The sequence below is a fragment of the Hyperolius riggenbachi genome, chromosome 2 (assembly GCF_040937935.1).
Source record: "Hyperolius riggenbachi isolate aHypRig1 chromosome 2, aHypRig1.pri, whole genome shotgun sequence".
NCBI lineage: Eukaryota > Metazoa > Chordata > Amphibia > Anura > Hyperoliidae > Hyperolius > Hyperolius riggenbachi.
This window is the reverse complement of record NC_090647.1, coordinates 196,802,922-196,829,998: the sequence shown is the minus strand read 5'-3', so window position 1 is coordinate 196,829,998 and position 27,077 is coordinate 196,802,922. Positions and strand designations below refer to the sequence as shown.

General features: G+C 41.5%; 1 protein-coding gene across 1 annotated transcript in view; it reads right to left on the bottom strand.

Moving 5' to 3' along the window:
- Positions 1–2,702: 2,702 nt before the first annotated feature.
- The window catches only part of IPO5 (importin 5), a 72,559-nt gene continuing 48,184 nt past the window's right edge, over positions 2,703–27,077 (bottom strand). The window contains exons 19-26 of the mRNA XM_068267953.1: positions 23,479–23,651; positions 17,383–17,494; positions 13,118–13,173; positions 12,117–12,239; positions 10,421–10,640; positions 10,111–10,339; positions 7,570–7,711; positions 2,703–3,541 (exon numbers count right to left, since the gene is read on the bottom strand). Coding sequence (XP_068124054.1) covers positions 3,455–3,541; positions 7,570–7,711; positions 10,111–10,339; positions 10,421–10,640; positions 12,117–12,239; positions 13,118–13,173; positions 17,383–17,494; positions 23,479–23,651 — 1,142 coding nt within the window. The 3' untranslated portion in view covers positions 2,703–3,454. The remainder of the gene's footprint in view (positions 3,542–7,569; positions 7,712–10,110; positions 10,340–10,420; positions 10,641–12,116; positions 12,240–13,117; positions 13,174–17,382; positions 17,495–23,478; positions 23,652–27,077) is intronic.

Below are 27,077 nucleotides of genomic sequence, written 5' to 3'. Positions count from 1 at the left end.
TCTAAACTGAAAAGCTTATTAACACTTTAATTTTTAGCAGTTTCAGGCACTTAGAACAAGCATTGTAGGTAGGATGAGTGAAATCAACTGGATACCAAAAAAGAAAATGTATTAAAATATGACTTTATTTCAGGTTATTTAGATGTTTTACACAATGACACTTCTATTGTTGCCAACATATTTATTGCATACTGACCTATCTTAGTCTAAGGAAATCTGAATTGAAAGAACTGAGGCTGCTGTTGCTACTCTCTAAAGATGGCATTTGCTAGGCTTTCATGCTGATGTTTTTGCCAATAGAGTTGGAACTGCTACACACACGGAGCCAGCATGCAGCCAGTGGGGTCAACACCTGATCTGCATACTGTCTCTAGGACCAGGAGTGCAAGGTTTCACAAAAGTGTATAAGGCAAAACGTGTCAGCAAACTATAGTGAGGTAGGCAGGTTTTGTTTTTGTTTTTTTCTAGTCAGCAACACAGTATCTTTCTTCAGGGTTCCTTTACATGACAATCATGATGTAGAACTGAAAATACACCAGTGAAAAATCTTAGGTTTATTATGGACTTTAACCATGCTACAGAACAGGCCTTTTTTGACCCTAAAGTGGACCAGATTACTGATGAGTAGGGATGGTCAGTGAGATGCAAGGGATGGCAAGTTGATGCATATTATGGGGTTTTTAATTATTTAAATGTATGCAGGTAGGAAAAAGATCTGTCAATTTATGCAGTGGATTCATTCCTTTGGTCCTGCGTAACAAGCCTAATTGCATCAAATTGGATTTGCATATCATTGCCCATCCCAGCCAACAAGTTTTCCCCCCCAAAAAAGTTCTGGCAATACATCTTAAAGGGATACTGTAGGGGGGGGGGGGGGGGGGGGGAAATGAGCTGAACTTACCCGGGGCTTCTAATGGTCCCCCGCAGACATCCTGTGTTGGCGCAGCCACTCACTGATGCTCTGGCCCCGCCTCCAGTTCACTTCTGGAATTTCTGACTTTAAAGTCAGAAAACCACTGCGCCTGCACGCCCGTGTCCTCGCTCCCGCTGATGTCACCAGGAGTGTACTGCGCAGACACAGACCATACTGGGCCTGCGCTGTGCACTCTTGATGACATCAGCGGGATCGAGGACACGGCAACGCAGGCGCAGTGGTTTTCAGACTTTAAAGTCTGAAATTCCAGAAGTGAACCGGAGGTGGGCCGGAGCATCGGTAAGTGGCTGCGCCAACACAGCATGTCGGCGGGGGACCGTTAGAAGCCCCGGGTATGTTCAACTCATTTTCCCCTGACTCCCCTACAGTGTCCCTTTAAGCCATAAAGTGGCATAGGGAGGCAGCCAGTGATCTAGAGATTAAATCAATATGAGCAAAAAATTTCACAAAGGATGGAAATTTCTGAGCAACAGGAACAGTAAATATTCATTGGCAAATTCAGAAATATGCATATGGGCTAATCAGATTCAGTGGGCTGCCAATAGAACAGCTGCTGACCCAAGTCTTGTCCGTTTAAATCTGATTAACCCTTGCAAATTTCTACAAGCACCCTCCAACCTACAAGGCTAATGAAACTGAGCTCAAAGGCACCAATTAATATTACAATTTAGCAACCAAACGAACTTCTGATTAATCAGACCATAGATGGCACCAATCGATTTATCGATGCAGATTTCAGATTGATCCCATTGGAAATTAGCAGAGTGATAACATTTTTTTATCCCATTTACGGGCTCAACTAATAAGAAAAACATTTTTCTTTTTTTTTTACCAAAATTGTATTGTTTATTATATTCTTTAAGCTGCTGGTTCATATTTCAGCTGCAAACTCATTGACTAGCAGCTTCTGGCTCAGGTAGGCTTAATTTTTTATGTAGATTTTGGCCAGTTGGAATTAGCTTCTCAGGAAAACAAGATCAGTAAACAAAACAAAAAAAAACTGCTGTATGAGCATCTTGACATTTAATATATCCATACATTATCCATAACAAACCTGAAATAAAATTTCTTAACGTCATTTTTAGACAAACATTTTTATTTTTATATTTTATGTTTTATGCAAAAAAATGCATATCTGATTTGTCTAAGTTTGCATACAAACTGTGAATATTAACAAAAATAATATCAGGAGCCTAACGAGATTAAAAAAAAAAAAAAAAAAAGAAAAAAAAAAAAAAAGGTAAAATGCAACTACTCAGTAAACTAAGTGTTGTCTCTACAGCTTAAATATGCAAAACATGATACATTAGCAAAATGTATCGCTTAGAATAATGGAATCCTAAATAAAAATAACCTATAACTAGTAAATAGAAAAAAAATGTGTACGAGCAATAAGAGAAGTTTGCTTACAAAATCAACATTTGTGTAAACTAGCAACATTATGAAGGGGTTTCTAACCCACAGCTCCCAAATTTTACAGGGTCTGCAAACAACATTTCAACTACAACACCGTGTGCTGATGTAGCCGGAAACTGGCAGTCTTCAAGGCTGGCATATTTGTATGAGCCATTACACAGTGAGATGGATTACAACAACTTCAGGACCATGATGTTTAGCAAAATGAAGACGGGTGAATTGCTACTGCACTGCGGACCAACATTCAATGGGTATTTTCATACAAAAACACATTGCCTTTACTGTTGCTAACAAATTGACACCAACTGTACAGAAGGAATAACACAAGAAACAAGGGAACCAGTTCATGAGCTGGTGTTTGTATTTTATCTTTTATTAAGGAGTGAAGGAGATATTGCCAGACATGCCAAAATGACATTTCACATTCAAGGGCCTGAAGCTAAATACTTCCTGTATCAGTTTATTAATTTGGGCACAATGGGTGCTTAAAAAGAAAATACATAAGCCAATATAAATGTGCAAAATTCATTTTGAACACCACAATTTGACTAATATTTCCCATGATACAGGAATGAACTTTCTTCCACCGTCAGTGGAATTAATACTCTATGGAGACAAAATCTGTCTGGACGATTATAACATCGTGCTAAGTAAACTAACAAAGAACTCCACACACCACACACATGATGTGGGGAGCTCTTTTTATAAAAGCTTTGCAGGCCCTTTGGGCATTCAGGAATTAAGTCCATATTTGTCTTAAAACTCCAACTCCTCTATGGTCTCCAACTCCTGAATACTTGATAACCGAGGAAAATGGAAAGCAGTTTCTCCCAAACCACGCCAAGTGGATGTAGAGGAGACAGAAGGACACTCCATTTTAAGAGATCTGTAGGCCAGCAGCAACAGTCTTGCTTAGAAGAACTGATATTTCCTCACATTTCATATTGGAGTACAGTGTATTCCACCCAGTCCATTAGCCTGTAGAAGAATAGCCTATAAGCACTACTGCTCCTTTTGCTCAAAACGAAAACAAAGAAACCTAAACAGAAGAGGCAAGTTTATTTGATGTTAGTTTCCTGATATATATTCAGAGGATAAAGGCTTTCACACAGTGGTGAGCAGATCTTGTAAAGCCTTCTGCTGAGCTGCATTCAATTGTGATACACATTCTGTGAACAGTCCTCCAGAGGCCTGCAAAAGATTAGAAAAGCAAAAGTATGTTAAATGTTGAAAGAGCAGCATGCAGCCTGTCTGTTTATTGTAATGGTTAAGGGCTCTGATTCTGACACAGGGGACCTGGGTTCGAATCTCGGCTCTGCCTGTCCAGTAAGCCAGCACCTGTTCAGTAGGAGACCTTGGGCAAGTCTCCCTAACATTGCTACTGCCTATAGAGCGCATCCTAGTGGATGCAGCTTTGGCGCTTTGAGTCCGCCAGGAGAAAAGCGCAGTATAAATGTTCTGTGTTTGTAAACAGTCTACAAAATACTATTTATGCAAAACAGTGAGCAGAGCGAATCACTCACCATATGCTGCAACAGAGCAGTGTCTCCGCTCAGGATACGCTGCAAACGCAGCATTGTGCATCTGGCATAGACCTAGCCTTACTCTCATTTTCAGGACATTTGACCCTTAAGTCAGAGATATTTTAATTGTCTTGCTAATAAGGATGAATGCATTAAGCAGAATTTTATGTGGTAATATGCTCAGTACCTCTGTGCTGTGTTTTGTAATTTTTTCTTGTTCCCCCATGAGGAGAAGTTAATTTGCACTTTAAGTCTGTACACTGATGCAAAACTCAAAACTTTTGAAACTAGAAATTACTGCAGGGCTGTGGAGTCAGAGCAAATTTGGGTGCCTGGAGTCAGGAAAAAATGCAATTTTTCAATGAATTTAAACTGTACTTAAAATAGAAAATATGATAAAATGTTCTATTTCTCAGATAATAGTCATCATAAATAATTTATATACACTAATATAGTCCACAAAAATGAAATAAACCAATCAAAAATTAGTTACTTGTGCTGTTTAAAAATACGGAGACTGCTTTATTGAAAGTCAGATACACATATCTGTGACTGTACTGTATATATGATGTGTACACAGGAATCTCATATATACTAAACATCTATGCTGTAAGAATAAAGCCTGATATGTAGCTGTGTCACTAATAGAGATGGTCAATGAGATGGAAATAATTCTGTGTTGATGCGGATTTATACAAATGTATGCACGCTTTGCTCATGAAATCAAATAATTTGATATGTTAAAATTTGGTTTGGTGACTACTAATTAAAGGGTACCGGAGACCAATAAAAAAAAAAAAAAAAAAAAAAAGTTTTATTACATACCTCCAGCCCCCTTCAGGCCAATCAGTCCCTCGCTGTTCTCCTCCGCCGCCTGGATCTTCTGCTATGAGTCCCGGCAATTCAGCCAGTCAGCGCAGTCCGACTCCTACAGCCAGGAGCATTCTGCACCTGTGCAATAGTGCTGCGCAAGTGCAGTACGCTGCCGGCGGCGGAGTGTGTGCATGCGCACTATGCCAGACTGGCCTCAAGTACCTGGACTCGTAGCAGAAGATCCGGGTGGCAGAGGAGGAAAGCAAGGGACTGATTAGCCTGAAGGGGGCTTCATCTGTCTCAGGTTTACTTTGTAAAGCTGAGTACACACGTACAATAACGATTGTTCGAAAACGAACGATAACGACAATCGGACCGATAATCGTGCGTTCCAAATTTTCCTATGATCGGTTTTTTGGACGATAACGACCGTTATCGTTCAATCCGACCGATCCAACCCGGCGGATTTTTTCGAAAGATAATCGTTCAATCGTTGCAGGGTGTACAAAGATCGTCCGATAATGATTATCTGTGGAGTAGTACGCATGTTCTTATTGCCTGTCATAACGTCACTCCCGTTTGCGCATGCATTTTATTATCGTTCGTCATTCAGTACTTTATACTTATATCGTTCACATGTGTACACAATCGCTCATTACGAACGATCTTTTCGGTCTAATTTTAATATCGTGTGAACGTCACGAAACGTTCGTAACGAACGATCTTTATCGGACGTGTATACGAACCTTTACACAGAGCTGCAGGGAATCCACTGAGAATGCTGTGCACATTGAACACAGGTGTTGTCAATCACCCATAAACCTGGTTCAGATTGTGCATGATGACTGTGTAATAGAGGAAGAATATCCTCATTCCCCTGCAGAGTACCTGCACATCATTCTTACATGTGCCCACAGTTACATTGCCTAGGGCCTGATAGATGTTCTTTGTTCCGGTCTGTACCTTTTACAAGTACTCTTACCAAGGACTAGTTTTAGTCTATGACTAAAGGGAATAAATATGGCAGTCTACATATCCCAACATTAGTTGACTTAAAATTCCTAAGTGTTGGTAGTTAAGAGACGAATTTCATGTTACATACTTTCAATCAACAAGATTGTAATATGCAAATTAGAGGAGTCTGTGTCTGGAATCCTAAACTGAGGAGTCGGTGGATTTTTGTACCGACTTCACAGCCCTGAATTTCTGTATGGATTAACATTACAGGAGGTTAAAGCAAACCTGTGAGATAGTTAGGACAAAAAGTTACATACTTCCCATATCCACCTCCCGAACACCCTGGACACTCAGGCCCCCTGAAAGTTAACGGTCGTACTCCCATCCATGAACGAGCATGGCTGCACAGCCTAGCTATGGCCTTGTGTTGGGCCTGTACAGCACCCAGCCCCAAATGGCCAAAGGATCATATTCCTGATCACTTCGGGGAACATCCACAATGTGTATACACCTTAAAAGGGCAGCCATGCACGATCAGGCATTTTTTCAATAGATCAGACTAGGATAAACATATTTAGTAGGCAGCAGTAACCCACCACACCCTTTAACTGGTTGGGAACTGCTGCATGTTAAAACTACGCCGCACTTCAGGCTGCCTACGCCTAATGTAAAAATGCAAAACAGAAAAAGTAAACTGGCACGAGTATGCAGCAGGGATGGAAAGGCCACACCTGGGCTCACCTATAATGTGCTCTTGTCCAGTGTAGTCCACTTGCAAAGAAGAAAGAGACAGGCACCGCTACATAAGCCCTTTTTGTGGCTGGGTTACAGTGGTAATAAATAATGAGGGAAGGAAGCCTGACAGCTGTTTTGCAAGGTTAAACCTTGCGTAACAGCTGTCAGGCTTACGTCCCCTACTTAAGAGAAAGAAAAAAAAGAGAAGGCACTCCACTGGCTGCAAATCACTTTGCTATGTATTCATAGAACAAGACATTACATGTTACGGATAAACTCCATCAGATGTCGATTATTTCCCCTACTGCCGATTACCACTGTAACCCAGCCACAATAATGAGCTTTTATGAGGCAGTGCCCTTCTCCTTCGTTCTAAGCCTGATGTAATTTTAACACCGGCGGCCCCTGTGCACTGGTCGCGATTGTTGGTCCCTGCCAGCACAGCTGAATTCCGTACATTGGTCAGGAGCGGTTTTCAGTGGCTCCTGACTCCCTGATCACCGTGAGCCAATCACAATAACCAGGAAGTAATGATTCGTAAAAAGACTCAGGTCCTTAAAGGAGCCAGAGCATGCTGTCCCAAATCGGTTAAAGGAACACTATCAATTAACTTTTTTTTCAAATGAGATCGGAATAGTTTGAAAGTGCTGTTAAAATACGGGTGTATACTTACAAATCCTTATCTCTTTGTTTACTGTTACTAAATTCCATTCACACTTACTGACAGCATCTGAGGCAAAATATGACAGGACTACTCATTCATGAAGGGGGGGGGGGGGGGGAATTCCCTCACACTGCATCTGTTAACCCTGCGGGTGAGAGAAAGCTCTCACTGCCTGTCTGACTGAGCTGTCTGCAGAGGAAATGTAACTTTTTTTGTAATTGTAAGTGAAACCTGATACACTTTTTCATATGCAGTTTTACATGCACAGAACAGTGTAATATTGAAGCAAACCTTTGCAAATGAAACATTCCAACTGAACTAAAATATACACAATGAATTAAAGCTTTTGCATCTGATATCCAACATGAAAATGTTTACACAGCTACTTAGACATTATTTCTACATTGTCATTTTAGAACGCTTGGTTTGATAATGTTCCTTTACGTTACAGTTGGATAGATCAAAAATTTCAATTCAATGCATATTTTAGCAAATATATATTTAGGTCCAAAAACTTTATAACTTACCTGAACTTGTCGAACTACATTGGCAAGTCTTTTGCCACATACATCTTCATTTTTGATGGATTCATTTACACCACCATCAGCTATAATACTAAATATTTTAGGTAAATTTGAATTGTTGGGTCCTAACACAATAGGATTATTACTGTAAATGAAAAGAAAATTAAATTTACATGAGATAACTACATAAATACTGTACTCAAAGTTAAAAAGAAAATTTGATTAGAGCAATAAAATGCAGATATGATCTTTAGGGCTTATTCACACCTATGCTTTTGCACATCATTATTTAAGGTGTGTGTACAGTTTCACACAAAACTGATGAGGTGCATTTTAAAAACATACATATTTAAGTAGACATGTGTATGTGGCTATTGAACCCCATCAAGTGCCAAATGATGGCATGATGGAAGATGAGGGCACTTTATAATTAAATCAATGCAGGGTTTCCAAAGGTGTTTTTAAAGAGACACTGAAGCGAAAAAAAAAAAAAATGACAATGAATTGGTTGTGTACTATGAATAATTACTAGAAGATTAGCAGCAAAGAAAATATCCTCATACTTTTATTTTCAGGTATATAGTGTTTTTTCTAACATTGCATTATTCTATAATATGTGCAGATTACACAACACTCAGCATTCAAAATGATTATTTCAGAGCAGTCTGTGAAGTAATGACCTCTCCTCTAGCAGAGAAAAAGTAAACAGTTCACTTACAGTTGAGATAATAAAAGTCAGATAACAGCCCTCTCCACGACTAACTTAGTCGGAGAACTTAATGGCTTGTTTGCATAGAGATAACAACTGGAGTTTCTCAACTCTTCCTGTACTGGAAACAATTAGACTCATGTATCTGATCTTAATGTTTAATTTCTTAGCTGTACTACACATACAAATCATATCATAATTTTTTTTCCGCTTCAGTGTCTCTTTAAAGGCAAAGAAGTTGGACAGTAGGGCTGCACGATATATAGTTTTTAAATCGAAATCGCGATGTGCATCATGACGATTTCAGTATCGTCAGAGTGGCGATTTTTTTTCATTGCGGCTGTTTTTCCGCGTTCAATGCTGTCCTCAGCATTGCACGCGTACATCATCGGCTTGTTACTATAGTGCGCTTCCTCCTTCCGGCCAGAAGGAGGAGTGAGACACTGAATGGAGGAATGCAATGCACGGCCAGCAACACTTGTGAGAAGGAGGATGGTGCGTGACACTGCCGCTATTTCAGATAGGAAGCCGGCTTCCTAGTTCCAGCAGAAGGCTCTGCCCCCTCTTAGCGTCTGCTGTCCTCCTGCTACTGTTCTTAGCATAATTATCCTCCACGCAAGTCCCCCGGTAAGCTCCAGACTGCCTTCAGCTTCTAGCTGCATACCCCCTTTCTCTCTCTTCCTTTAGCTGCGCTGAAGCACGCATTGTTTTCTCTGATCCACCGCACAGTCACCCAGGCTCTCTTGCACAGCGGGACCAGAGAACACGTGGCAGAGAGATAGACCACACACAGACTGCATACAGGCTGTATACAGCACACAGTGCAGTGTCCTGTTAAAGCCACTCTAGCTGTCCGTTTACACAGACAGTAGCTGTAACGAGATTTGCTGGCATTTTGAGGTGAAAAGGGCAGGATCCTTAGCCTCGCATCCCATCAGATAGCAATATGGGCAGTGACACCAGTAATGACAGCAAAGATCAGATTACAGCTAGAGCTGTCTGTGTAAACGGACAGATAGACTGGCTTTAACAGGACTGTGCTGTATACAGCCTGTGTGTATGCTCTATCTGCCTGGTCCTGCTGTGCTGTCACAGGCTCTGCTTCATGCCCATGCAGCTTAGCCACTACTTTAACTAGCCTGTCTGCCTAGTGCGTCAGGCTTAACAGGGGCAGTTTCAGAGTAGTCATTGTAGCTGCAGGGGTTAAGTGTAGTGTAGCTGGGAATGGGGGCAGAAGGTGTTAAGGTAGTGCATTGTAGCATAGTTGGTGGGCATCAGGAGTTAGCTTAGTGTGTTATTGATGGGAATCAGAGGTTAGCATTGTGCAGTGGAGTTTAATTGGTGGGGCATCAAGATTCAAGTTAGCATAGTGTAGTGTATTGGTGGATGATCAGGTGTAGTAGGGGCAATGTGAATTTAGTGCTAACGATTGATTTGAAGAAAATCGTGAAAAAAATCGAAATCGCAATTAGAGAAAAATCGCAATTTCAATTTTTTCCTAAAATCGTGGAGCCCTATTGGACAGTCTATTGAAAATATGGAAATATATGGAAGGTCATTGTTGTAGACCAGTGTTTTTTAACATTGCTACAGCATGTAATCCTTAATGCAGTCAGTGCCAAGTACCTTCGACACATTTATATGGTCCTCAATTCTATATAAATGCTTTTTAAACTACTTTCAATGAGCTAAACATAGTTATCCAGGTTTAAGTAGTTCCCTCTATTATGCTCAAGTTACTAGATTATTTTTACACATTTCCATAGTGCAATATGAGATGTCAGAGTTGTACAGGACTTCTTGAATATTTGTGTTTTGCAACAAAGCAGGCTTACCTTTCAATAAGGTCACAGAGAAAGTTATAAGTATGAATGGCTTCTTCTTTGTCCTCATACAGTGGCAGCCATGACAACCAGTGAGGCAATACTTCATCAACATTTACACAGTCAGGCCTGAACTTCATGATTTTTCCTACTGCCGAGATGCAGTTTTCTGTTGCATTAACGTTCTCTTTGGTTTTAGAGTCTGGAGCTTGGATAACCCCAACAAGCAGTGGAAGAGCTTCTACATTAAAGAAAAACCAAACACTGCACAATTCCATATTGCTTCAGGAATTTACTAAGCATCTGTTGTAAATACACTTACCTGTGCAGAAAGGTCGATAATTGTCCCCACCAAACTGCGCCATCACACCTACTCCATAAGCAGCTGCCTGTCGGACTTCTGGGCTGCTGTCACAGATAGATTGTACTAGGGGTCTTAGGAAGTACTCAGCATATTTGAAGGAAGCAGGACTGCAGTGTTCAACAACATCATCAAAGACACAGAGTCCCCACTGTCTGTCAGGCCAAGGTCTGTGAGGACACTGTTGAAAGGATTACAAAGACAATCACTTTATCTGTACCAGTACATCCCATTATTGGTATTCTGCAGGATTTTTGTGGTTTTTTTTTATTTCCAAACAACATGTTTTGCTACCATGTACCAGGGAATGGGATCCGTATATTCCCAGTGTGTTTTAGTTTCCTTCAGGAGCTCTAGTTTCTTTCCACACCCCAGTACCATATTGATAATTACCATAATTAAATCCTAAAGGCATATACATGTACGGATTTTGCTACCTGAAAGAATATTTACAGATATTTTCAGCAGCAGATCTGTACAGATCTTTATTAACTCCTTTCTGAGCGGCATGTTCTGATATATGGAGGGGGTGGAGGACAGACAAGTGACAAACTGCTGCATGAACTTACTTTAAATTGAACCCGAGGTGAAAATAAACTGATGAGCTAAACAATTATATATTTATCCTCCTACTCCTAAAAAGACTTTTATAAATCACATGGTTCTATTTTATATTTACCCATTTACAAAGTAGATTGAATGTTTTATTGTCCCTGCTCAATGGCAGGCTATTAAGTGTCCCAGAGTTAACATACAGGAACTAACGACTTTCTATCTCTCCCTGTCCTCAGAAGTTGTATTCTGCCAGAAAAAGGTTTATGGCTGCAATATGCTTATCAGTGAGTTTTACTATATTCCAGACAAGCTACCGAAAAGACAGAAGCCGTCACTTGCATCCCTGAAAATAAACACTTTCTGGTATCTAAATAAAAAAGTCAAACAGCCTGGTCATTAACCACTTTACCCACCGTGGTACGGATTTCTCCGTCCCTTTTTTCCTCCTAAAAACCCAAGGGACGGAGAAGGCCGTACCTTCCGCGCTACCGCCGCTGTCCGTGCTCCCGCCGCTCGTGCACGCCGCTGCCCGCTCGCCCGGAGATCAATGAACGGGAAAATCCATTCCCGTTCGTTGATCGAAGCCCCCGCAATGATCTGCTGCTTCGAGAAACAGCGCGATCATTGTGATTTAGCCAGCCTCGTAGTGCTTCCTGTAAGCGTCCTTCTGCTTACAGGTCGCATGTAAACAAACTCACTGTGGCTATCTTGTGGCCAAATAGTTAAACTACACCCTAAAGCATTTTACATATACAAATACATTAGTTTTATACAATAAATTAACTCATTACCTCCCACACTCCCCCAATTTTTTTTTTGTAATTACAGTAAAGAAAAGTTTCCTTTAGAATTTGTCAGTGGAATTCATTTTGCCAAACCTTAACGTCTATAAAATGTGCACCTTTTGTGGAGAAGGGCTTATTTATGAAAACCTAGAGTGAAGAGGTTATCCTATTGTAAAACAAACTACACAATTTCCTCTAGCTATTATATAAATCAGCCCCAAGTTTTGATTGCCTACACGTCTGACCATACTTCCATTTCTATGGGCACTTTCAGGACAACTTTATATACATATGTGCATGGTAAAAAATTCACTTACAATCAAATTAACGATTAATGGCAGCAACTGTTCAAACCACGGTAAGACTTTGTCCTTGTAGCTGCTGAATATCGAGTGCAATATGTCTGCTACTTTAGTCAAAATGTAAACATCATTGTCATCCTGTAAAAAAAGAGATAAACGTGTTCAAGGTTTCAAGTACATACGTTCAAACTCTCAAAAATGTTAAAAGAACTCCTTTGAAGATGTAAAATATATCAGAACTATGTAACAAAATGTCAATGCCGGAATTCTTCTACATAATTTATGAACCAAATCATATCATTGGGGTTACGCCTTAACATACACAATGGCATATCAAAAAAAAACAAAACAAAAAAAAAAAAACAGTGCAATTACTGAAATCCTCTGAACGACTAGTTAAAGGACAACTGAAGTGAAAGGGATATGGAGACTGCCATATTTATTTGCTTTAAAGCAATGGAGGTTGCCTGGCAGCCCTTCTGATCCATTTGTCTGCAGAAGTGTCTGAATAATGCTGGGAATACACACATTTTTCAATTTACTGTCCGATCTTATTTTCAAAAAATTTTCTTATCAATTTCCATTTACTTCTATGAGAAATCAATCAGAAAAACGATCTAAAATAAGATCTGACATGTTGGAAATTATCGAACCATCGATCTGCTGAAAAAAACTTATGGTGTATTCCCAGCATAACACCAGAAACAAGCATGCAGCTAATGTTGTCAGATCTGAGAATGTCAGAAACACCTCATCTGCTAAATGTTTACACAGCTACTTAGACACATTTGTACATTGTCATTTTTAGAACACGTAGGTGTTGATAGTGTTCCTTTAACATGATAGAGGATTTTAAGTTTTTAATATATGTGTGGGCCATCCCTACAAGACATGCTGCCATATGGCTACATAGGTAACAATTAATAGGGGGGGGGGGGGGGCTTTGTTATGTTATGCAAACACCCACAGGAAAGCAGCTCTACACTTTGCTACACAGAAATCGATAGAATGCATACTTCATCTTGCAACGACTCCTCCACTTGCTCATCATAGTCCTCATCTTGCCGTTTCACTAAAGTGGGAAAATAAAGCAATTAATAAACAAGAGAAAAAGGTCCACAATGTACATTAATTAATAAGAGGACCAATTTCCTTTCATGCTGTACTCCAAGCAGGGATGGGCTCACGAGTGCTTGGGCACTCGAATTTGTGATTTAAATCAGCTGTAATTACCGCAGGTATGCAGCAGGGAATGAAGGGGTTATTTTTCCATAAATCTGTGTCCTCCCTGCGCTCCAAATAGGTGCAGGCATCCTATTGGAGGCATTGCAAGCCTCGCTGTGGGCACTTCCTCCTTCCGGCTTGAAGGAGGACGTGCCCGTAGCGAGGCTTGTAACGCCTCCAATAGGACGTCTGCACCTATTTGGAGTGATGGTAGGACGCAGATTTATGGATAAGTAACACCTTCATTCCCCACTGCACACCTGCGGTAATTACAGCTAATTTAAATCACAAATTCCAGTGCCCAAGCACTCGTGAGCCCATCCCTGACTCCAAAGGGGCAAGTGGACAAGTATACTCAAAGGACCACTACCATGAAACGTGCATATTACATTTTACAATTATTTGTGGCAGCCGGCGAGTCCAGCTGCATCGGAGAGACACGGCGAGGGCACCGATCAGCTGCAGGGGGCTGAGGGGAGCCCCGGGTGAGTACAAGTCATTTTTTCAAGGACACTTAAGTATTCCTTTAAGGTCATTTAAGTGAAAGAGTACATGTTTCTTTCAAAAGAGCAGGTATACTTTATGCCAAAACTCTTAAGTAGGCTTGATCAATATTACAATATATCTGTAATATACAAATTATCTGCATTACTGATCTTAAGCCCATTTTATTATATTGGCACACCAACTTTAGTAAATACAGTTATATAAAAAAAAAAAAATCACTTGTTTATTGGTTTTAAAAAGTCAAAAACCTACAATTCATGATTAAAACCAATTACACAATAAACCGAGCTCTCCGCTCAATCATTGGGGACGACCAATGCGACTGTGTGATCCAATGATAGTCAACCCAGATCCTACGGATCTACTAAGATGAAAATTCTAAACACAATAATTGTGCAAAAATAATGTGCATAAAGTAAAAAAGATATGCTCATGGAAATGGTGACAAATCAAATGGTATAAAGATTCGATGAGCAGATCAGTGCCTACATGCTGGGCAGGTATGGCTGCATAAATTAGGCATGCCTGTCCCCCCCCCAGCCTAGGTTTACCCTGTAGTGGGCCATCATCAAACACTTATGGTATAAACCACAATTGCACAGGTTCCGTTTAAAACAACCCTAAGGGCTGGAACCCACTAGAGCGATTTTTTTGAGCGTTTACGGAGCATGATAAATCGCTAGCGATCTTCTTAAACGCTCTGCCAATGTAAATGGATGGTGCAAATTCCACAGAAGCGATTGCGATTAGCAAAATCGCAAACGCAGGACATGCAGCATTTTGTTCCGAGTTTGCGCTTCAATGTTAAGTATATAATCGCTGGCGTAATCGCTCATCAAGACCTGCATGGAGCGATTTTGCTAGCAGTTTAAAGTTACTGTACACAGTAACAAAATTCAAAGGAGCAATCAGACTTTAAAACGCTAATCGCTACACAACAGCTGGCAAATTGATTACACTTTTTAAAATCGCTCACTAAAACGCTCATGAAATCGCTTACAAACTGCTCATACAAAACGCTAGCGGGTTCCAAGCCTAATAGTTAGTACTTTACTTTTTGATACCAATAAATGTGATTTTTTATATAACCGGCTGTGCAGCCAATTTGGCAGGATTCTTTTCCTTTCTGATTATTTATGTTGTCCTGTGGCTACAGCACGCCTGATGCGAATAGGTTAGTTATTTTAGTAGTGCAGATTTCCTTTTTTCTCATACCTTTAGTAAAAACACTATGGTTGTATATAGTATACTGGACAGTAAACTAGCTGTAAAATCTCACAACTGGCATATACATGGGAGAAGCCAAGAGGCCATTTCATTATCTCATGTTGGTTCCCATCCCATCTGACAGTATATTAATATTACAATTGTAATATAATAAATCCTTGGTTAAAGGGAACCAGAGACTCCGGACATGAAAAAAGATTTTATACATACCTGGGGATTCCTCCAGCCCCAGACGCACGGATCACTCCCACGCCGACATCCTCCACTTCCTGTATCCGCCGGTTCCGAGTCCCGTAGTTTCGGCCAGTCGGCGGCATCACGCGGCCATTTCTCCGCATCAGAAGGGCTCCCAGCATACCCTTACGTGTGCGACAGCATACTACGCAGCCGCAAGGATACGGAGGGATCCCCTGATCATGCGGACAATTGGCCGCGTCCGCCGGAACCCGGTACCGGCGGATCCAGGAAGAGGAGGATGGCGGTGTGGGAGCGATCCAGGCTTATGGGGCTGGAAGAAGCCCCAGGTATGTATGAAATCTTTTTTCATGTCCGGAGTCTCTGGTTCCCTTTAAAGAAACTCTGAAGCGAATAAAATTTGCCATTTTTACCTTTTATATTGCTTCAGAAGTCTCAGCAGAGGTAAACCGCCGCGTCCTCGCCGCAAAACGAGGGCTTTAGACCTCCCCAAATCTCCGGCGGGGCAATCCGGGCAGCACTTCCTGAAAGAGGCAGCGCTTTCTGCGGTAGTTCTGCCTCTGATGTCAATAGCCGCCTCACCCCGCCCCTCTCACTTCTTCACTGAGAGGGGCGGGGAGAGGCGGAGATCCACACGTCGATTGACGTCAGGAGAGCTGCAGCTGAAAGCTCTGCCTCTCAGGGCAGCACAATCCACGACCAAGATGGTCTTGGATGTTTGCCCAGTGAATTGGGGGGTTTAAACCCCTTGTTTTGCGGCAGAGACGTGGCGGTTTACCTCTGCTGAGACTTCTGAAGCGAAATACAAGGTAAAAATGGCAAAATGTATTTGCTTTAGTCTCTTTAATAAAAAAAAAAAAAAAAAAAAAAAAAACATTGGTGAATTTTTTTTTTGTTCACGCTGGATTTCATCAATACCATGGCTCTACATACAGGACTAAAAAAAAAGTTGCTTTATTAATTCAGGAGGCTGCCATCTTTGTTTCTGCAAATAATATTTCCTGCATAGTACACAATTCTAACAGCACAACTTCCTTCAGATACTAAAAAGGTTCTCTCTCACTTTTAGTGGAATTTCAAGGCAAAAGGTTTACAAAGCAACGTCAAACAGTGAGGCAGCTGAGAACTCTGCACTACAGAAGCGGACCACGACGAGCCATTTTGTTTTGAAACCAAACAAAATATATATGACTGGGATTGTCTGTGAGGGAAACTCTTCCACAGCTTGTTAGCAGAACTGTTTCTTAGGGCCCCTTTCCACCAGCACGTTTGCGCTGGCTGAATCGCAAAAACGCAAACCGCTAGCGATTTTACAATCGCTACGGTTTGCTTTTTAACATGGGAATCGCGGTAGGTCATTTCCACTACCGCGATTCGTTTTTGCCGGGAACGCGAACGCGCGGCGGAGCGATACTTGCCGCGATTTTGCTATGCAGTACATAGCATAGCAAAATCGCGGACGCCAACGTCGGGGAATCGCCGGTAATTGCGATTCAGCAATCGCTAGCGTTCAGCGTGAACGCTAGCGATTGCTAGTGGAAAAGGGCCCTTAAGGTGTGTACAGACGTTCAACTTTACGCCCGATTGTCATTTAAAATAGTCGTTTGAACAACTTGAAGTGCAAACAAGTTGTTCAAACGTCCTGTACACACTAACCAATAAAGCGTCTGATATCCTAATTTACATGTCGTTTAACCAACTTGATAACTGACAATAGATTAGATAACTGATCAAACGACTGTATGTTTGAATGTCTATTAGTTGGACAAACTACTAGGAGTTGTTTGTACACACGTATGGACCTGTCAGTCGTTTGAACGACAGTTGGTCCAAGTGATCCGCCAATCCGGCTGTTGTCAGTCACTTGACTGCGCATACACACGTCCAACTTGTCGTTCAAACGACAAGTTGGACGACAAGCTGGGCGGAAATCAGGACGTGGATACATACCTTTAATAAGGTATGCTTTGAAGTGGCCAATGAAAGCAAACAGATCTAGGAGTCTACATTTAACAGAAAGATTTGTCATGAAAATACACTCACCAATCAAGAGCATCATAGTCACTGCTGCTTATAGTGAGGCAATGCTAAAAAGTAATATTTGTTATTGTTTCACAGGAAAACATACCTTGTCTTAATTCTTGGTTTTTAAAGTGCTCTTCTAATTTACTTTTAAGTATACCTCCAAGTTCTTCAAAGTGTTCATTGTTTAAACAGCCATCCCCCATAACCTCAATGCACTGTCGAAAAAAAAACCCAGAAAAATCCATATAGTTGAATACTCACAATTATAAAAATAAAACCAGTTGTCAAAATAACGACTATGTAATCAGTAATTAAGGGCTAGTTCACACAAGGTGTGGTGCTGTTTTGACGCACCATAATACCATTCACAAAGCAGTAACATGTAGATGTGCAGTGTCTGGGAACACTTGTGGATGACACATGGGTGTTTTTCCTTTTTTATTGTGATGCAGCTGCATGAATGTGTTTTAGCGCACAGTTATATTCATGTATGCGCTAAACCGAGACCCTATTAAAATGCATACATGGAGTCAGTATGAATAAGGCCTTAAGTAGCAAAATCATATAATAAGAATAATTCTCAATCAAATGCATTTACATCTCAATGACAACCCCTATTGAGTATTGTGGACTTTGGTACATGTAGATTTGGGCAAGGTATTTTAAACACACAAAAAAAGACCATAGCTGGCATTGGAATGTAGCTTTTTAAAAAATATCCTGGCAGGGTTAAAGGAGTTAAAGTGGTCTGAAACTCCAACATAACATTCAATAAAAATGTCTTTTCCTTTATTACTCATACAATTATCATATTTGCTTAATATGGCCTGTTTACAAATTACATTAGCAATAGTGTGTTTACAAATTACAAGTTTCCAAAGTGTAGTTTATCTTGCCCTGAAAACAGCCATTGCATTTTATTCAAACTGCTTTTTATTATATATTAACATCTTCTGATTAGCTGTTCTGAGCTGTTTGTGTGCTTGAAGCAGAGAGCTTCACAGACAGCTCATTTTCACTTGATACACTGTGTATACACAAATGTATCAACATTGGAATGCAAACAGATACTATTATCTCCAGGTTGGATGTGGATTTGAAGCTGAATAGCAGGACAAAGTGCATTGTTTAACCATTTCAGTGATGTTCTGCTAAAAAAAAAACTCTGGATAGTAGCTTTCAAGCTGTGAGGAATCCTTTAGAGCAAAGTAGAAATGCTGACTTTCAGACCACTTTAAGAGTTCAGCTATCCCAAGACCATTTTACCTTTTGTGAGACTCAAGTCCCATGTTACTGGGGTACAGTTGAGGTTTTCCCATTACTAAAGAATGGAAGAAACCAAAGCTAGGAAACTTGACTAGTAAGCTTATGTGTCAGGTGTAAACAATTTGAACATATCCTAATCAACACCATACAAAATTACAGAACCAAAATCTAATTTCACATAATCAAAATTGGTCTACTAAGGATAGTTTTGTCTGACCAGTGAAGTAAGTGCTTATGAATTTGTTACTGCAAATCTACATACTGGGAAACAAAAGACGCATAATAATTTGGCTTTGCTAACCCATATGACACTTTCCTACAAAACCCTGGTGCAGAAGCTAAGGATGCCTGCTCTAAGGTACAAAGTGTGTACATGTTTAGTGTTTGTATGGAATTTCATTCAAATGTGTATATTATATATAAGTTTTGAATTTCTATTTTGTGGTTTTGTTTTTGGCTAATTAACCACTTGCCAACCGCCTTAAGCCGATGGGCGGCGGCAAGGGCTGGGCCCAAACGACCGCAATACGCCCATCTGCGGTGGCGGGCGTGGTTATGCGGCGATCGCATCATTCGTGACGCGATCAGCCGCCGGCGACTGGCTCCGCCCCCCCCCGCGCTGTAACCTGCCGGCCATTCAGAAGCGCCGGCGGGTTACTAGCACCCCGATCGCTGCACGGAAAGTGTATAATAGGCTTTGTAATGTATACAAAGCCTATTATACAGGCTGCCTCCTGCCCTGGTGGTCCCAGTGTCCGAGGGACCACCAGGGCAGGCTGCAGCCACCCTAGTCTGCACCCAAGCACACTGATTTCCCCCCCCCCCTGATCACCCACAGCACCCCTCAGACCCCACCCCCCCCTGCCCACCTCCCAGACCCATGTTTACACCCAATCACCCCCCCTAATCGCCCATCAATCACTCCCTGTCACTATCTGTCAACGCTATTTTTTTTTAACCCTAAACTGCCCCCTGCTCCCTCCTGATCACCCCCCCCCACCCCTCAGATTCTCTCCAGACCACCCCCCCCCTGTGCACTGTATACCTCTATCCCCCCTGTAATAACCCACTGATCACCTGTCAATCACCCATCAATCACCCCGTCACTGCCACCCATAAATCAGCCCCTAACCTGCCCCTTGCGGGCAATCTGATCACCCACCCACACCAATAGATCGCCCGCAGATTCGACGTCTGATCAACTCCCAAGTGCAGTGTTTACATCTGTTCTCTACCCTAAACACCCACTAATTACCTTTCATTCACCCATCAATCACCCCCTATCACCACCTGTCACTATTACCCATCAGATCAGACCCTAATCTGCCCCTTGCAGGCACCCAATCACCCGCCTACACACTCAGATTGCCCTCAGACCCCCCCCCCCCCCCCCCCTTATCAATTCGCCAGTGCAATATTTACAACTGTTCTTCCCTGTAATAACCCACTGATCACCTGTCAATCACCCATCAATCACCCCCTGTCACTGCCACCCATCAATCTGCCCCTAACCTGCCCCTTGCGGGCAATCTGATCACCCACCCACACCAATAAATCGCCCGCAGATCTGACGTCAGATCACCTCCCAAGTGCAGTGTTTACATCTGTTCTCTACCCTAAACACCCACTAATTACCCATCAATCACCTATCAATCACCCCCTATCACCACCTGTCACTGTTACCCATCAGATTAGACCCTAATCTTCCCCTAGGGCACCCAATCACCCGCCCACACCCTCAGACCCCAGCCCTGATCACCTCGCCAGTCCATTGCTTGCATCTATTTCCCCCCTCTAATCACACCTTGAGACACCCATCAATCACCTCCTGTCACCCCCTAGCACACCTACTCATCAGATCAGGCCCTAATTTGCCCCGTGTGGGCTCCTGATCACTCGGCCAAACCCTCAGATCCCCTTCTGATCACCTCCCCAGTGCATTGATTGCATCTATTTTCCCCTCTAACCACCCCCTGAGACACTTATCAATCACCTCCTGCCACCCCCCTAGCACTCCTATCCATCAGATCAGGCCCAATACAACCTGTCATCTAAGAGGCCACCCTGCTTATGACCGGTTCCACAAAATTTGCCCCCTCAGACCACCTGTCATCAAAATTTGCAGATGCTTATACCCCTGAACAGTCAGTTTGAGAAATTTGGTTTCCAGACTACTCACGGTTTAGGGCCCGTAAAATGCCAGGGCAGTATAGGAACCCCACAAGTGACCCCATTTTAGAAAAAAGACACCCCAAGGTATTCTGTTAGGTGTATGACGAGTTCATAGAAGATTTTATTTTTTGTCAAAAGTTAGCTGAAATTGATGTTTATTGTTTTTTTTCACCAAGTGTCATTTTTCACTAACTTGTGACAAAAAATAAAATCTATGAACTCACTATACACCTAACAGAATACCTTGGGGTGTCTTCTTTCTAAAATGGGGTCACTTGTGGGGTTCCTATACTGCCCTGGCATTTTAGGGGCCCTAAACCGTGAGGAGTAGTCTAGAAAACAAATGCCTCAAAATGACCTGTGAATAAGACGTTGGGCCCCTTAGCGCATCTAGGCTGCAAAAAAGTGTCACATGTGGTATCGCCGTACTCAGGAGAAGTAGTATAATGTGTTTTGTGGTGTATTTTTACACATACCCATGCTGGGTGGGAGAAATCTCTCTGTACATAGACAATTGTGTGTAAAAAAAAAAATCAAATAATTGTCATTTACAGAGATATTTCTCCCACCCAGCATCTGTATGTGTAAAAATACACCCCAAAACACATTATACTACTTCTCCTGAGTACGGCGGTACCATGTGTGGCACTTTTTTACACCCGAAGTGCGCTAAGGGGCCCAAAGTCCAATGAGTACCTTTAGGATTTCACAGGTCATTTTGCGACATTTGGTTTCAAGACGACTACTCACGGTTTAGGGCCCCTAAAATGCCAGGGCAGTATAGGAACCCCACAAATGACCCCATTTTAGAAAGAAGACACCCAAAGGTATTCCGTTAGGAGTATGGTGAGTTCATAGAATATTTTATTTTTTGTCACAAGTTAGCGGAAGATAACACTTTGTGAAAAAAAAAAAACAATTAAAATCAATTTCCGCTAACTTGTGACAAAAAAATTTCTATGAAATCACCATACTCCTAACAGAATACCTTGGGGTGTCTTCTTTCTAAAATGGGGTCATTTGTGGTGTTCCTATACTGCCCTGGCATTTTAGGGGCTCTAAACCGTGAGGAGTAGTCTTGAAAAACCGTGAGGAGTAGTCTTGAAACCAAATGTCGCAAAATGACCCGTGAAATCCTAAAGGTACTCATTAGACTTTGGGCCCCTTAGCGCAGTTAGGGTGCAAAAAAGTGCCACACATGTGGTATCGCCGTACTCAGGAGAAGTAGTATAATGCGTTTTGGGGTGTATTTTTACACATGCCCATGCTGAGTGGGAGAAATATCTCTGTAAATGGACAATTGTGTGTAAAAAAAAACAAAAACAAAAAAAAAACCATTTACGGAGTTATTTCTCCCACCCAGCATGGGTATGTGTAAAAATACACCCCAAAACACATTATACTACTTCTCCTGAGTCCGGCAATACCACATGTGTGGCACTTTTTTACAGCCTAACTGCGCTAAGGGGCCCAAAGTCCAATGAGCATCTTTAGGCTTTACAGGGGTGCTTACAATTAGGCACCCCCCAAAATGCCAGGACAGTGAACACACCCCACAAATGACCCCATTTTGGAAAGTAGACACTTCAAGGCATTCAGAGGGAAGCATAGCGAGTCCGTGGCAGATTTCATTTTTTTTTTTGTCGCAAGTTAGAAGAAATGGAAACTTTCTTTTTTTGGTCACAAAAGTGTCATTTTCCGCTAACTTGTGACAAAAAATAAAATCTTCTATGAACTCACCATGCCTCTCACTGAATACTTTGGGATGTCTTCTTTCCAAAATGGGGTCATTTGGGGGGGTATCTATACTATCCTGGAATTTTAGCCCCTCATGAAACATGACAGGTGCTCAGAAAAGTCAGAGATGCTTCCAAATGGGAAAATTCACTTTTTGCACCATAGTTTGTAAACGCTATAACTTTTACCCAATCCAATAAATATACACTGAATGGGTTTTTTTTTAATCAAAAACATGTTTGTCCACATTTTTCGTGCTGCATGTATACAGTAATTTTACTTTATTTGAAAAATGTCAGAAAGTAAAAAAAAAAAAAAAATTTGACAAAATTCATGCCTTTTTTGATGAATATAATAAAAAGTAAAACTCGCAGCAGCAATCAAATAGCACCAAAAGAAAGCTGTATTAGTGACAAGAAAAGGAGGTAAAATTCATTTAGGTAGTAGGTTGTATGACCGAGCAATAAACCGTGAAAGCTGCAGTGGTCTGAATGGAAAAAAAGGCTCTGGTCCTTAAGGGGCGAAAAGACTGTGGTCCTCAAGTGGTTAAAGTGCATAGTAGTTAATTGAACACTTACTGTAAGTATATTACATATTCACGTAAATAGTATATGCATAATTGACAAAACAAAAATATGGCAAGGGGTATGCTACTAGGGAGATAATGTTTAGCTTAATGACATATTTTCCACTAGATGAATGCATAGCGAGACTTGGACAAAATGAATTTTAAACGAAGAAAAAAAAACATACAAGTATGAGCCTCAGTCTCTCTGCGCGTGCAAACTAGTGCTAGATTCAGCGCCACGGAATATGTTGGCGATTTACAAATCAATAATAATAATAATAAGACTGCCACCCTTATGAAGGGCACTTCTGCAATGGTATGAGATTACACCGATCGGATTTCATTCTTAGCAATTGTGAATTCTGATCAACTTAAAATTCAGTAAACTTACTTAAAAAAAAAGGTTAAGCAATATTGTTGAGGTAAACAAACAAATATTGCATGTTTAGACGTTACCTTTGCAAATGAGTGCATAATTTCTGAAAGCACATCTGAATCCGGTTCTGTGCCAATTCCTTTGATCAGAGCATCACACATAAAGTGCCACATCTGTGTCAGATAGTCAGGACCACGTACTCTGGCACACTCCAATAGCAGTGGCATGGACTCCGCAGCAGCAACTCTGACACGTAAGATGGAGTTATGGAAAAACAGTCTATCTGGAAAACTTTATGCATTCATTAGGACATAACTATTTGGGATTTCCCCCTCTGCTAATGGATCATTTCAATGCAGAGAATACTTACACTCAGTAAAAAGTAGAGCTATTGGCTCCGATATTTAACTTGAAAGGTAGGAAAGTGCTTTCACAGCTATTAAATACTTGGACATTATTTGTACACTGTAATTTTAGAACAGTTAATAGATGTCCTTTCAGAACAAAACTATCACATAGCTAGAGTGTGCTTATGCACAGCAAGGGATATGCTTGAGTGCAACAGATTCAGTAGGCTCTGAGAGAAGCCACTTAAAGAGACTCTGAAGCGAGAATAAATCTCGCTTCAGAGCCGCACAAAGGGGGTCCCTTCACCCCCAAACCCACCCCAGCACGACTTGGTCGTGCATTTGGTCGCTCCTGGAGGCAGGGTTAAGGGCTGCAGCCCTGCCTCCAGTAGCGTCTGTCAGCGGCGCATCGACGCCTCCCCCCACCCCCCCCCCCCTCAGTGAAGGAAGACAGAGGGGCGGGGGAGAGGCAGAGAAACGCGCTGACAGACGCGAGTGGGGCAGGGCTGCGGCGGTTAGCCCTGCCCCAACCAGGAAGCGCTCACCCGCATTACGGAGGGGGATTTGGGGGTGAAGGGACCCCCGTTAAGCCGCACTATAGCGGCGTTTTAGCAGGGGCACACATGCCCCTGCTAACTCTGAGGTCTGAAGTGAGATTTATTCTCGCTTCAGTCTCTCTTTAAGACAAATGTTGAGGTACTCCCTGCCCAGGTTCAAGTTATAGTTCAAGTTATAGTTTGGGAGAAAGTATGCATAGAATACAGTCAGGTCCAAAAATATTGGGACATTGACACAATTCTAACATTTTTGGCTCTATAGACAACCACAATGGATTTAATGTGCAACAAACACGAAGTGCTTTAATTGCAGACTGTCAGTTAAAGCACTTCATGGCATTGCATGGGCATGTTTGGCTGCCAATGGAACTGGTGCTCTAGTATTTATTGATAATGTGACTGCTGACAAAAGCAGCAGGATAAATTCAGAAGTGTTTTGGGCAAGATCTGCTCATATTCAGCCAAATGCTTCAGAACTCATTGGACGGCGCTTCACAGTGCAGATGGACAATGAAAGAAGTGGAATGTTATGCAATGGCCAAGTCAATCCCCTGACTTGAATCCTATTGAGCATGCATTTCACTTGCTGAAATCAAAACTGAAGGGAAAATGCCCCACGAACAAGCAGGAACTGAAGAGTTACAGTACAGGCCTGGCAGAACATAACCAGGGATGAAACCCAGCGTCTGGTGATGTCTATGCGTTCCAGACTTCAGGCTGTAATTGACTGCAAAGGATTTGCAACCAAGTATTAAAAAGTGAAAGCTTGATTAAAGAGACTCTGTAACAAAATTTTCAGCCTTAGTTCTTCTATCCTACAAGTTCCTTTGCCTGTTCTAATGTGCTCTGGCTTACTGCAGCCTTTCCTAATTGCACAGTGGGTGTGTTATCTCTGTTAAATGATCTAATCTGTTTCCTTCTGTCGGGCTAAAGGCTCATACACACATCAGACTATAGTCTTTGGAAACTGAAAGATCACAGACCAATGTTACCACCCTTCATGTAGTATGAGAGCCATACTCTACACAGTCTTTTCTATGGAGCTGAACTCCACATCAGAAAAAAATCTTTGCAGGATGCTGCACACACAGATGCTGTACAGACACAAAAGATCAGTATCTGCAAAAGATCTGTTCCTGCCAAAAATCCATTCCTGCAAATTGCAATGATAGTCTATGAGATCTGCAGATCATCATACACACGATTTAACTGACATTCATCTGCAGATCAAGCAATCATCCGCAGATCTGAAAATCTATCCTGGTGGATCTGATCTGCAGATGACCGTCAGTTAAATCATGTGTGTATGATGATGACACACACTGCAGCGTCACCCAATGTGTTTGGTTGGCTGATGTGGTCAATATACCTCTTGCTTACACATAACCCAGTATCATTTTGTTGGCTAATATTTGGCTTAGCTGGAGACCCCAGGTGGGCTGAAACTGCTGGTGCCAGATTTGGAGTTCTGTGGAAGTCTCTTGTGATATAGGGCAGCACGGTGGCGTAGTGGTTAGCTCTCTCGCCTTGCAGCGCTGGGTCCCTGGTTCGAATCCCAGCCAGGGCACCATCTGCAAAGAGTTTGTATGTTCTCTCCGTGTCTGCGTGGGTTTCCTCCGGGCACTCCGGTTTCCTCCCACATTCCAAAAACATACAGATAAGTTAATTGGCTCCTCCTAAAATTGGCCCTAGACTACAGTACTTACACTACATAATATAGACATATGGCAATGGTAGGGATTAGATTGTGAGCTCCTTTGAGGGACAGTTAGTGACAAGATATATATATATATATATACACTGTACAGCGCTGTGTAATATGTCAGCGCTATATAAATACTAAATAATAATAATAATAATAATAATAATAATAATAATAATAATAATAATAATAATACACACCACCACCTGGGCATAGTGAGTTGAGGCTTTTTTTTTTTTTTTTTTTTTAGTAGATCCTTTTTGACAGTATACAGGAACTGGAAATGTGGTTCCAGTAATCAGAATATGAGTTGCTGGTAAGAGCTCCTGAATGGCAGCAAGGGTTCCCTCCATCTGGACAGTAGGAAATAGTCCAAATTGCTTCCTGTGCTCAACTAAAGGTGGGTACACACGTCAGATAAAAAAAATCTTTGGAAAATGAAAGATCACAGACCAATTTTACCCCCTTCCATTTAGTATGAGGGCATACTCTACACAGTCTATTCTATGGAGCTGAACTCATCAGATAAAAATCTTTGCAAGATGCTGTACACATGCAACAGATCAGTATCTGCAAAAGATCAGTTCCATGCAAAATGCATTTATAGTCTATGATATCTGCAGATCTCGTACACACCTTGTTTAACGGACAATTATCTGCAAATCAGATCCACCAGGATGGATCTTCAGATCGGCAGATAGTCTGATCTGCAGATGAATGTCTGTTAAACAAGGTGTGTACGAGATCTGCAGATATCATAGACTATCGATGCATTTTGCAGGAACTGATCTTTTGCAGATACTGATCTGTTGCATGTGTACAGCATCTTGCAAAGATTTTGATCTGATGGAGAGTTCAGCTTCATAGAATAGACTGTGTAGAGTATGGCTCTTATACTACATGGAAGGGGGTAAATTGGTCTGTGATCTTTTATTTTCCAAATACTTTTATCTGATGTGTGTACCCATCTTTAAACCATCAGCCTTCTGCAGATACTGTATTGAAAAAGCAAGACATATAGATATATCTGCAATTGCACTTGAGAAAGTGGATCTTCCAAAGTCTACCACTAA